We start from the raw sequence: 14,289 nt of genomic DNA, 5'->3' as shown, positions 1-14,289 counted from the left end.
GGGTGTTACTAGTGATGGAAAAGAAATATTTAACATTTTCTCAACTACAAAAAAAAATATCTTTTTCCAGGAACATTAAAAGTGCATTTGAAAATGTTTCAAATGTAAATACATGAATCTTCTCACAATTATTTTAATCTTCTAACTTGGACAAAGGTTATTTGGTTACTTTGTTTGGCTGTTTCTATGTTACTGCTACTCTGGAGTATAAGTTACACTCAAGTCCAGGATTGGTAAACAGACCTGTTTGATTTAGTACAAAGTAGGAAGTTTACTTATCTTGAAATATATGCTGAGGATAATTGCCAATTTAGGTAAGCTAGGACTGTGGGATACAACATAACTTCCATTCTGCTTTGTTTTATATATGAATAATTTCATATTTTATCAAACAGCTGGGTTCATTTTCCCATTGCTGTCTGAATTTCATGATTTCTACAGATAATTTATGTCAGAATCTGATCCTTGACAATTACATTATTAGTATCAGAGTACCTCACTTACTTACTTACTTCTAGAAAACATTATTTATCCTGGTAGAAAACAGATGTAATAGAATTCCTTTTAACCAATAATCCCAATTTCTAAACCATTTAGGTTCAGGCAATTATTGAAAAAGAAGAAAAAAACAAAACACCAAAAACAGTCAAAATAATATCAGATGGAAGTAATAAATAGAGCAATTATACTGAAATTTTATGGGCATTATTAAATCCAATAGCACATTTACTAGAAATCTAAACCCAAGTGAAAGATACAGATTTCTGAATAAATAATCTTGAAACCTGCATACAATCTAGTTTGTCACAAAAAATCACAAAGGATTAAACTTTGAGGATCCTTCAGAGCACATTAAAATTCACCACAGAAGTGACTCCAATCATAAGCCATATTGGGAACACAATGACCAAAGAAGGTCGAAACGTTGTTCGCTCTTCTACATAGAGCTTTCTCCACCCATATCAGCCATTTTTACAGATATATTTTTCTCTACAAGTGGGTTTTCTTGTCATCATGGATTAAAGTTTCACATAGAGTTTCGTACTATTAAAAGTTTTTGGGGTTGCATGAAACTAAACAATAACATATGCATTACAGAGACTTTAAAATTTAATATTTTAAGACTCCATTTTATTATAACTCAAACTATAAACTTAATTTGTAATTAACAAATGAAGAACAGAAAATTCTTAATTTCTTTATGATAGTTGTGAGTGATTGTATAATTCTTTTAAAAACTGATAATGGAATCAGCAGTGTAATGAAATATTTAATTTTTCAGAATAACCTACTTTGTCCTAAAATCAAAACAAATATTTGTTTCTTAAATTTTGCTATCTGAGCTAGCCAGCCTTAATTTTGAAATGATAGATATAATAAAAAAGGGAGCTAATCAACACCATCCCTGCCAACTCTTGGGCTACTCTTTTTTCAATAAACAGTTGGATGGACCCACCACATGCTGATTGGACGAGCATGGTTGGTGATGCAGATCAATCCCATGACCCACAAACTGTGAATTAAATGTCTTAACCACCAGGTTATGCCATGCCCTATAAAATGTATTAAATAATTCATTCTCACCATAAAATGAGTTTAGTTAGAGCAAATCACCTGATACCACAAACCTAGAATCACAACTGTATGGTGTTCAATAATCCAACTGCAGACTATATGATTTATATAATAATTGTGCCAAAGAAATCTTAAACAACATATAAAATGAGCACCAACATTACAGAGCTATTTAAAATAACAATGGTCTGACAACTAACTCCCCATGAAAGCAGAGCTCAAAAATAACACAAATCCCTTGACTGTTTTGAAACTTTCAGTTAGTGTGAAGGCACAATATGTAACTGATAATAACACAAGTAGTTATAACAAGCAATGTCAAACTATTTACTTCTTTCTAGTTTAGTTTCCTCATCCCTCGGTGATGCTGTTAACCAGCCAAGCATCTCTGCATTCAACATTACTTACCTGTTTGATAATCTTGATATGTCACACTGCTCTTAATGTCTCTAATAAAAACACAAAACTCTTTAAAAATTTATAGTTGGAAAAAATCATGTTTTAGAATGGCTTTTTTACAATACAATTACATATTGTAACCTTTTTAATACCTCCAGTAAACTCACTTAAGATTCTCAAACATGCATGAAAAGTATATTATTATGCTGAAAGAGGTGGGATTTTGCTTCAAGTATGTTTCTGCAAGTTTTGATCATGGTATTGTGGGTAACGTTAACTTTCATTTATATTTTGTTCACAGCAAGTACCTGACAATTTAGCCCTACAATACCACCACAAGAAACAATATTTTTTAAATTAAGCACAGTTAAAGAACACAGCAATATAACTAGAGAAATTTAATATTCTCCATAAAAGTATTAAAGCACAAACATAATCATGTTTATAATAACAAAAAATGCTCAGAAAGTACATTTCAAATTAACTTGAAACAATGCCACTACAACTGAAAAAAAAAAAAAACTGCTCTAATCCCAAAATCCTTAGCAGTGAAGCAAAACATGTTCACTGGTTTAACAGTACAGCAAACAAGGACTTGAAATTGACAAAAATTCATAAGCTAAAGGTTTTCAAATTTCCACTTACCATTTAAAATTAATGACTGTACTCATGAGAAAGATGGCTGATGAAACTGAATAACAGAAATCCTATAAGACCAAATACACGTCAAGTACCTTTTTTCTGTTTAAATGTGTTCTTGGAAGCTGATGACATCCAGTGAAGGATCTGTGAAATGCTTGTCACAAGACAGATTTATGATACACATTTTGTTGAACAACAGTGTTATTCAACCATTAATTATGGTCATTAGACTAGTATAATCAATAATGGAGAAATTTACTTCTGGGGCACAACGGAATCTAGGACTTTATTGACGCAAAATATAATTAACCCTCAGTAGAAATCCATCACTGTAAGCTGTGCAACATATAAAATGTCACAATATGCCAAGGGATTCGAAATTGTTTTTACTGTTATCAACAGAATAACTCTGATTGTAAACATAACCACATGATGGTACTGTACCTTTCCTGTTACTTTTCGTAATTTCAATGACTTGATAAATATAATTAACCCTCAGTAAAAATCCATCACTGTAAGCAGTGCAACATATAAAATGTCACAATATGCCAAGGGATTCGAAATTGTTTTTACTGTTATCAACAGAATAACTCCAATTGTAAACACAACCACATGATGGTACTGTACCTTTCCTGCTACTTTTCGTAACTTCAATGACTTGATCATACCCATCAGACTGTTCTCAAACCAAAAGTTGCAATTCACACTACACTGCTGTTTTCCTTTGTCCTTCAACCCAGCTTTATAACTCAAAATACCATGACAGTTAAGACCTTACATTCATAGCTATGATAAGCAACTTATAAGCTAAAATCTGTATGACATCAAGCAGCATGTAATTTCTTGTAACAGTGGGTATATCAAGGTGTAATACAAAACTAACTAGGTATGGTAGCACCCTTTGTAAATTCAATTGTGTTAGGACTACTGTTGACTAGAATGTATCACACCAACACTTTAGCAATATAATGCACCTATAAACAAATATATTTCTTCAATCAAATAAAACACTTGCTAGTCAATAAATACAAAAGTTATTTAAAGTAATTAAAATACTTTTCTTGCTTCAGTAATATGTTCAATTTCCCAAGTTATTCAACATCTGAACAGTTCATGTTTCAAGAGTGTATGTGATTGTAGAGAGTTACCTAAAATCTAATTATGTATAAAACTAGTTTCTGTGCTTGTTCAATTTCCATTGGACAAAGTCACATTATTACAGTCTTGAACAAATGTCATCTATAACAATAAAAAAGTTACAGCATAATTTGTAATTATAATTGGATGACTGCATGTCATGAAATACAGAATGTTATAATTTAGACATAGCTAATATTAAACAAAATCATATATTTTGGAAGCAAGTACACCTGCCACAAATACAAAAAGTTATTATACATAAAATTAAAAGTAACCCACATTTTGCCAACAGTATCACACTGTAATTAATATCAAATTTCACATCACAACTTCTTAGTAACCACAGTGAGAATGGATGAAAAGTTAAAAAAACACAAGTGTAATTCTGGAATACTGAAAATTATATTTAATGTTGTTTCATTTGATAAAATATCAGTTGCTTCTGTGGACAAAATACTGGCACATTATACAGTAAAATCCATGAAAGCTGGAAACTACATAGGAAAGAAACCTGTACAAGCCAGAAATATCAAAATTTTGCAGCATTATCTTAAAATTTCTCTTATGGCAGAACCTGCATGACACGGACAGAAAATTATCTTTCACCTACCTCATCTATCAACAAGTAGGATTAGAAAATGAGTAAGGTGGATAAAATTAAACAATAATTTTTTTATTCAATTAATAATTTCTTTAAATATTAATAAATTCTTGTTTAATTAATAATTTGTTTAAACATCAATAAAGTCTTGTTTAATTAATAATTTGTTTAAACATCAATAAATTCTCGGACAAGTATTGGTTAAATATATTGTTCTTTTTCTACCATCATTATTTTTGCAATTAAATTAGATTAATGATTTGTAGAAATATATTTGTCTTTTAAATGAAAAATTTTACTCTCAAATAATTCTCATGAAAAAAATAAATTTCTATCTTCCCTAATTTTAAAATTTAGGGAAAATTTACATAATACTCTCATTTAAAAAAAAAAAACCACTAAATATCCTCATTTTTTTTAAAGTTGTTTGTTATGAAAATTCTAGTAAAATCCAAACTCTAATTGAGAAGACTGATGCAGATGATTCTGTGAACGTGGAAGGTTTTGTGAATTTTGACAAGAATGTTTTAACAGAAACTGATGAAATTGATTTAAAATCTATAATAGAATCACAATATGATAACCATGTGAGAGAGTCAGAAAATGAACAAAATGGAAAAGGTAGTAAAGAAATAGAAATTCCTACTTCGTAGCATGTGTTAAGTTATATTAATGCTATCAAATTGTATACAAAAATGAAGGGGGAAAATAAACTTCATGAAAAGGCCGTAGAATTGGCATTTTGTTTTAACAACATGAGAAAGCCCATTAAAAAAAGGAAACTGTTAAAATTGGACACTTTCTTCAAATAAATTTAAGATTTTTTGTACTTGTGTATATTTTGAATGTCTATTTTTGTTCTTATTCTAATAAATATAGCACAGACAGTATAATAACTTTATTCACAAATGTCTTACTTCCCTTGAGTCAAACATTCCGGTCAAAAATTATATATAATCAACGAATTGCATGTTCACTGTCTAAGCTGGAAATTTTACTGTCCCTTGCAATTCTGTCTTAAACAGGTTTTACTGTATTTTGTTATTTAAAATATAATGAAACGAGAGAACATGCTAAACAAAGGAAAAACAAATATTATTCTGTATTACAGTATGATGCATCCTAACAAACAAATATCTTTACTATTTGGACACATACCAGACTCTCCTGTTCTGAAAAATGACCAGAAATTTACCATTTTCAAATTTCCATTAAAGCTTTTCCTTCATTTTTGATTAATTTTATCCATGTTTTAAAATCAAACTTGATCAAAGCACAAACTGTCAAACAATTTTTGTTCTTTATTGTTAACAGGATTTTGATAGGTTCAATAAGATTATCAAACATATCAAATCTTATGATTAATTTTTGGACATTTCATTGCCAATCTACTCAGCTAGTCAGATGTAATCTATGTTTGAAACAGATTCAATTCCAATGAAAACTTTTCAAGCAGCTACATACCACAATTGGATTTTGGTATGGTTTTTTCATCAGGCTTACTAGATGTATTTGCTTTGATAAGCAAAACAAAGAGAAGAATTTCACAAACTTTTAAAAACTCTAATATGTATGTTAAAACACAGATTTTTAATATACTGTTCACCAATGTATTTAGTTTTGGAACATATCTGGTGCCCCCCATTAGTACAGCGGTATGTCTACGGATTTACAACTCTAAAATCAGGGGTTTGATTCCCCTTGGTGAGCTCAGCAGATAGCCTGATGTGGCTTTGCTATAAGAAAACACATAAACACACACCTGTTAGTTTTCTGTCATGTTTAGTGTGTTTCCCAAGGTGATTATTAACTGCTGCACCATTCTGTATTAAAGAAAAAGACTATCTTTTCAGTGATTATCCCTTCCATTGAAATCCATTTCCTTTCATCTTGCTGCACAGTATAAAATTAATTTATGCCAAATATGCAGAAACCTATACATATATATGGAACAAAAAAAAATATTTTTGAGATCCCTTTATTTATTTACATAGCTATTTTGATGGCATTAGACCAAATTAATTATGAGTCTTAATAGAACAACAAAAAAAACTGAAAGTGAACCATTCATCAATTATTATCCTACTTTACTTTCCAAGTACACTAACAAAATAAGTTTCATAAAAAACTAAGTTCACAAGTTAGTGTTCACTGGTATTACATGAACTACATCAAAAGAATCAAACACACTGTTAACAGAGTTAATAATGAAAGCACCCACATTAAGATTTTCCAAGCATCATCATAGCTGATAACCTGAGCAGGAATGGAGGCCATTGATATCTTTCCTGTAGGAAGGCGGTACATATCCTCTGAAAATGTGAAAACAGAAACAGGTTAAATTTTTCATAATGCAACAGACTACAATTATTACTTAATTATTATACAACTTCACAGATCATCAGCAGTTTGTAGCACTTTTAACACATTTTGCACTACTTTACTTTATATTATATTATAGCTTTATATTATAGCATAAAATAAGTGTTTTATGGGTATTTTGCTACTATTAGTTCTGCAGTCCTGTATTACTGGTGTAAATTATTGGTACTGAAGTACCTAAAACTTTAACTATACTCCTAACTTCTTTTACAATGATTTCATAATACCTGAATGTTATCAAAGTTTCAAAATCAGTCACCTGCAACCCTGTTCTTAACAAGTGCAGATATTTATCCAGCATGCTAACTGGATCACACAGCATAGTCTTCTAACAAACAGAGCAATAATAGAAGATTCTGAAGAAATATTTTATAATTTAGGTTGAATTAGATGCTTAACAGTTATTTTACAGGAATAAACAACTATGATAACAAATGTTTGGACGAGCATGAGGTTTTCTTTCCTCATGTTTAAGGTTGACACTGATACATTGGAATAGGTTTCACAACCAAGTTCTTGGAGACAGATTCCCACAAATATCCTCTAAAATAAAATTCTAACAGAAGTATTGAAAATTAGTTTTATCTGAATAAAGCTTTAATAACATTTGTTTTAGATAAAATAACTAAGAAATGAAATTCTAGCTCTAAATTTCAATTTTTTAAATCATTTTTAATGTTTACATCAGATGGTGGAAATTATCATCGTTTCTCCTTACACAAATACTACTTGTCAATAGATGAAACAAAGCTGGAAATGTATAGACTTTTAAGAACTTTGTATCTTATTTTTAGCTCAAATAAAATTTAAAAACAAGTTTTTGTTATTGGTGATTTCAAGAATAGATTTGTACATTTCTTTTATAACTTTCTTGTTCCTGTAATTTGTTAAATAATAAATATATCATAAAAAAATTGAGATTATTTTATTTCTTTCTTGCAACCCATTTCTCATACAGCTTCCTTCCTTACCTAAATGAACAAGAATTTCAAATTTACTATAATGCCTCAAGTTGGTTGAGTGATGCATGAGAAAGTGATATAGCACTTTTGCTGTCAATTATTTATGATATTCTTTATTTGTATGCTATCAAAAGTTTTCTGCATATTAATTTATGTTAATAAAATAATTGTCTTTAGCTTTCAAAATGAGACCAAGGCTAAGCCAGAATTCAATGCTATGATTATACCCTAAACTCATTCAACATATATGACTTTGTCTTTTTGAAGATGCTGAACATATTATTAAAAGTAGGCCTTTTTATAAGTTTTAAGTATAAAATACAATGAGATAAAAACTATCTACCAATGTCAGTTCTAATACTTTAGACAATTTTTATTCTACAATTTCTTTCAATAAAATAGCCTAGACTGCCTAGGCTCTATGAAGTATAAATATCAACACTGATTATCAGCTCAACCATTATACAAGAAATACTTAGGGTAAATAGCTGCTACATTATGTAGTGGTTTTGGTTGTATTATAAGCCATAAGTTGGCTAAAAAATCAAATGTATGTTTTAAAAGGTATCATAGATATCATTTCATGCATTTGAAACCTACTTTCAGGATTTGTAACATTTTATGAATTATTAATACAAATATAAAACATGCCTTATACAGAACCTCAGCCTGTAAAGCATTAAACATATTACCTTCTCAGAAGTAAACAAATCAGATTAAACAACAATTTTGATAATGTAAGTTTCACAAATAATGGAAAAAATTAAATTGAAAGTGAAGAGTTAAGTGAAGAAATGTAAGGAACAAACAGCTTACATAAACTTATTCTATAATATGCACATGATGTTAGGCTTGAGGATAACAACTTGTTTCAGTTATTCCCTCAAAACTACACCAGAGCTATCTGTAATAGCTGTCACTAATTTTGAACTGACTGATTAGAGGAAAGACAGCTAGTCAAAAGAAACCACTGCTAACTTTTGAGCAACTCTTCTCAAACAGTAAGATATCTGGTCTGTGACTGACTCTCAGCATGGTCATGTGTTGTGTCTATGTAATCCCATGAGCACTATAGCATTTTGGTATAAAACATTTCTTGAACAGAAGGGTGTCACTGGTATTCAATTAATTTTATTTCATTACTTAATCAAACTGCAGAAATGTTATGATAAACATATTAAATAGTAACTACTTTCAGCTTTAAAAAAAATTCATGAGATCTGATGTAGTTTTCTTATAATTTTTTACGAATTTTCTGAACTTTTCTTTTGAGGTAACTTTTGAAAAACAAAACATTAAAGAATATTTCCTCTTGTGTTTAGAACTTTTTTTTAATTTAGATCAGGTAGTTTCACTTTAAACATCACATCAGTTTAAATTTTATTGATATTAATTATAATAATTCTTTTGACATTTTATTTTGCTGATTTCAAAGTGAGATGGACATTGTTAAGTCAATTCCTGAAACTATTAACAAGATTTCTGTTATTCTGTTAGCAATTTTATATAGAAAAAGTCTTACTAATATTCTTCAACATTTCACTATATCTCTGTTCCTAGAACAGTTATATTAAAGCTATATCACATTTTATACTAATGGACTTTAAAGATCTACACATAACTAAAAGACTAGTGTCCAAGGCATAACTGGAGCATCTGCAATTAACATTTCTTTACTTAGTCTGCTTTAACAGAAAATACAAAATCTGTTCTGGCATTCTATGTGTCTAGATGAGGTACTGGAGTCTTTTCCAGACATGATCATCTTAACTATCTCACTACAAAATCAGTCAAATCAACTGACTTCACAACCATCTTGCACTCATTTTAGTTTCCACAATATAACTTTTAACAAACTTCTTTGTACCTTCATAAAATTTGGTAGCAGATTTTTAGTAGACATTACAAGTCTTTTGTACATCAAAAACCAGATTTTGTAATAAAGTATTTTTACTAATAAATATATATACTATTTCTATATTCTGATCTAAATGCAAAGTGATTTTCACATTTTATTCATCTAAAAATCTCAACTTTTATTTGCATAATCTCTAAAAAACCTCCTAAATAAATTTTTAAAAAATTTCCATAAAAATTTATAGTTCATCTGTTATTTTTTCTACCCTAACTTTATACAATGATTGGCAACTTACCTCACCTCATAACCGCCAAAAAATTTAAATTACCCTTTTTTCTTTCTAAAATGACTTCAGATTTTAATATGATACCAAATTTGTTTATCCTTGTTTAAACTTGTAACAGTATACATTTGTTTATACTTAAATTTTACTGTTTTACTGCCCTCTGAACCCTGTCTAAACACTATTTGCATCATTATATGTTGTAAATCACTTGACAAATATACAATTCATTTATACTATCAAAATTATAGTTTACACAAATTACTTGTGTGTATATCTTATGAAAAAAATATTATCATTTACTTAAATAAAATAAAATGTTTCTTATTTTATATTCTAGTTACTTTTATAATAAATAAAGAATATGAAGGAAAAACAAAAAAAGTACCTACTCTTATATTTTTTTTTTCTTTTTTGCTGTCGACTGTTGGTTATACTTAGCCCTACCCTTCAATACTAATGGTAGTACAGCACTAAATAATTTAGTATTTAATTTACTGATAGTTGAAAACCTTGGCTTTCTATTGGTTATAAATAACATATTGAATGTCAAAGAGAAATATTTGCAATTTGTGAAAAAAAAAAGATATGATTTTCTATTTCATGGCCCTGTAACCACAAGATTGAAGGATATAAAAATCATCCTTTATCTGAGTGAGGATTTTGATATTAATGAATAATTTACATTAAATTTCTTATTATTTAGAGAGGAATAAATAAATTAAGAAATAGGAGATGTCTCAAGTACAAATGTCACAATTTGCACACTAGAGGAAATTCTAGAATTTTTTTATACTGCCTTATAAACGTAAAATCTTAAAAACTATGTACAATTAAAACAGATTATTATTTATGTTCTTATGTTATATTTATTATTATACCATAAAACAAATGTAGTTTACATTTTGAATGTAACTCATGCGAATCTTTGTAGTATGCACAGAAAAAGGTGTCTGTAGAGAGAGGGTTAATCAGTTAAATACAGAAACAGTTCAATTTTTAATCAAAAGCAGTCTAATATTTTGAAGTAATAAGCCAGTCCTGATCAATAATTTATTTAACATCCAACTGTTTTCTTATTTTAAAAGTAGATGCACACTGATTTCAAGCTTCAGCCAAAGTAAGTACATTCTGAAATTGAGAATTTTATGTAAGATACTTTTAAGCATTAAAAGCTAGATTCTTTCACAGCAAATCTTTCAGATCTTTATGGTTACACAACATTTCGCATTTACTGCATTACACCTTTTCCTGTCTTTGGTTAAAAATTATTAGACTGATGTCATTTATTAAATATTACATAATCATCAATATTCAATACTTATACACTTAGTGTAACTTTTTATAATAGCATTCCTAAAATCAGATTGTTTTAGGCTTCATGAAACTTTAATTAGGCATACTACAATTTCAAAATAGCTGTGTACAAATTTATTACATTTCATGATGATTGACTGAGATATTCTTCTGTTATTAAAACACAAAAACTATTATTTTTTATTACTATAAAACATTCTGATGACAATATTATGGTTAGAAATGAGATATAGGTTACCACTAGATGGCAGTATGGGTGTTTGGGGATCACCAGGATAAGTTTTCAAGTTCCCTCTAACAATACCATCACCAGGAAGTCCTAAACCATCTGGAAAAATGTTGGTTCCTGGTGGGACAACATCATGTGGATCAGGATACAAGACTGCTGCTACAGCTCCATACTTCTCTGCAAGAGCAATCTACAGTTTCCAAAGCTCTAAATTAGTTTGTGAAAAATTAACATTTTCAAAAAATTCCCAACTGTGAAAACACAATATCAAATATCAGAGGATGTATATGAAACACACAAATCCACTATAAAATGGTGCCACAATAAATTCCTATGTTAATTTACCAATGAAAATAGTACACCATGCAAGCTAAGACCAGCTGTCTTTAGAATACATTTGTACTTCAAGCAGGTTTCTCCTAATCAAGAAAGAGTTTTATTTTTGTTTAAAAATCAAATTTTTTTGAAGAGTACTTATAATTAGCAAATTCCTAATGAAACAGATATCTTTGGAAAAGTATTGACAAGAAAAATCTTTATGTGGAGAATTCCTTTTACTTTGAGTATCTATAAAAACTTTCTTTAAATCCTCTACATTCCTCCCACAACTATCTTTTAACACACATACACCTTTTGTACTAAATTTCTGTTAGAAACAACATTTCAAAAGAAATATTTATCCAATAAATTCATACCACTAATTACACACACACACACAAACAAATATATATATACATATAGGATTTAATCTACTGAGTTCTTGATATTACCAAACAACTAACGGAACATCTTTACCAAATTACTCATATAAGCAATCAACCAAAGGGACATATTTACCTACTAAATTTGTTGTTTTCAGAAAATTAACATGTAAGTTTTATTTACTAAATTCCAACTATTACCATCATCCAAAGAAAACTTATCTACTGAATATTTATTAGCAACAACAAAGAAAAAAAAAAGTCAACCTGATTAATTATTTTTAATGGCAACAACTAAATCTATTGCATTCTTCTTGGTACTAACAACTAAAACTAAATCTATCAAAATCCTCTGAAAATCAACAACTGACAATAAGTATGGGCCTGGCATGGCCAGGTGGTTAGAGCACTTGACTCGTAATCTGAGGGTCAAAGATTTGAATCCCCATCACACCAAACATTTGTTGGTAAAAGAACAGCCCATGAGCTTGTGGTGAGTGGTGATGACTAGCTGCTTTCCCTCTAGTCTTACACTACTAAATTAGGGATGTCTACTGCAGATGGCCCTCTGTAGTTTCAAGTGAAATTCAAAAACAAACTAATAATTCTACAAATAGCAAAAGCTAAGGAGAAGAGCTTTATATTTGAAGACAAAGAACCCACTTTTAAATAATAAACTTTGGAAACAAAATGAATGAAACTTTATTACATGTAACAAATGTACATTGTTTTGACAAGCTTTTGTTATCGTCAAGTGCCAAATGTTGTACATTTGTTACCTGTAATTGTCTTTTATTATCAGCTATCTGTGAATTATGGAGAAAAAAATTTATTAAGTTACTGCTAGTAATAACAACTAGAGAAGTCAGTTTAATTACTGTAAGTAGCAACAGCTAGAAAAGTCAATCTGTTAAATTACTGCTAGTTGCAATGACTTGAAGTTAACATGTTACTAATATGCTAGTACAGAAGTCAATATACTGAATTATTGCCAGTAAGAACTACAGAGAAATCAATCTGTTCAATTACTGCTAGTACTAACATAGAGACAATCTGCTTAATTATTACTTGTTGCAAAACAAGAGAAGTCAAATCTTTTGAATTACTGCTAGCAGTAACAACTACAGAGAAGTAAATCTGTTGAATAACTACTGATAGCAACAATTAAAGAGAAATCAATATTTTAATGTACTGATAGTAGAACAAGGGGAAAAGTCAATCTGTTTAATTATTGTTAGTGCTAACGCGTAAAGAAATCAATCTATTAAATTGCTGCTGATGCTAATAAATAAAGAATGTACCATGCAAAAGTGAACACTATTATTTTGTGATTTTTTATCCCAATAGTTATAATTTTCCTATACCAAAAATGTATTTCAAATACATACTTTGTTCTTCTTACCAGATTAGCTCATCTCATTCAGTGCTGCCCTCTGTATACTAACTTTTTCTTTGAGCATGTCACAAGCCTTCCTTTCTACCATATCAGAATTACTATACTCCAATATGCCTCTCATGTAAATCATCATGCATTGTCTCTTAATATGCTCACATGATTAGCTAGAATGCCACATTGAGGAGGAGGAGGGACTGGTGCTGGGAAGAAGTACTTCCCAAAAGAATACCCCTAACAATTAGAAATATAGATCCAAATATCAACCAAACTATTTCTAAGCCAAGTATACTCTTCATCCATGTGTGGAATGTGTGAGAAATAAGGTCAGAAAGTGAGATGTGTAGAGCAGCTAGGGTGTGTTAGACCATTCTCAGTAGGTCAACTGCATCCAAAACCACTTCACAGAGTACTCACACATATATGCAAGGGCAAGATAAGTATCATACTACCTTCTCCTCAAATCCAAAGGTCAGGGACTAAGTTCTGCATCAATTACTGGGTATGACACAAAGATCATCTCTGGTCTATCAGTCTGGGTACTGAAAACATATCTATCACATGGAATCAGCTCTGACAAATGTGGCACAGGCTGACACCATCCACAAACAATAACATCTCCATAAGAAAAAAATGAAGAATAGTCAAGGATAGAACCATAACAATCCCATATACCACAGCTATGATTCACGATTAGCCAAGTAACTGAGGAGAAAAGATAGATCACTTGAACTCATGTGAAGACTAACTGTGAGTGGTTCACTCTAATCTAAAACCTCTTTACTGGGTATCAAAATCCATGCAAGG

The 14,289-nt window shown here is 29.8% G+C and overlaps 1 protein-coding gene across 8 annotated transcripts in view; it reads right to left on the bottom strand.

The window, feature by feature from the left end:
• The window catches only part of LOC143256871 (N-acetylated-alpha-linked acidic dipeptidase 2-like), a 113,742-nt gene that overhangs the window by 57,365 nt on the left and 42,088 nt on the right, over positions 1–14,289 (bottom strand). For all 8 annotated transcript variants that reach the window (XR_013031592.1, XM_076514668.1, XM_076514690.1 and 5 more), the window contains 2 exons: positions 11,398–11,578; positions 6,579–6,669 (listed from right to left, as the gene is read on the bottom strand). Coding sequence is in view for 7 of the 8 variants with exons in the window: in XM_076514668.1 (XP_076370783.1) it covers positions 6,579–6,669; positions 11,398–11,578 (272 nt within the window). In the remaining variant the exon portion in view is untranslated. The remainder of the gene's footprint in view (positions 1–6,578; positions 6,670–11,397; positions 11,579–14,289) is intronic.

Source organism: Tachypleus tridentatus, chromosome 1 (genome assembly GCF_004210375.1).
Source record: "Tachypleus tridentatus isolate NWPU-2018 chromosome 1, ASM421037v1, whole genome shotgun sequence".
NCBI classification, from domain to species: domain Eukaryota; kingdom Metazoa; phylum Arthropoda; class Merostomata; order Xiphosura; family Limulidae; genus Tachypleus; species Tachypleus tridentatus.
The sequence above is the reverse complement of the archived record's forward strand: the minus strand, read 5'-3'. Positions and strand labels throughout refer to the sequence as shown.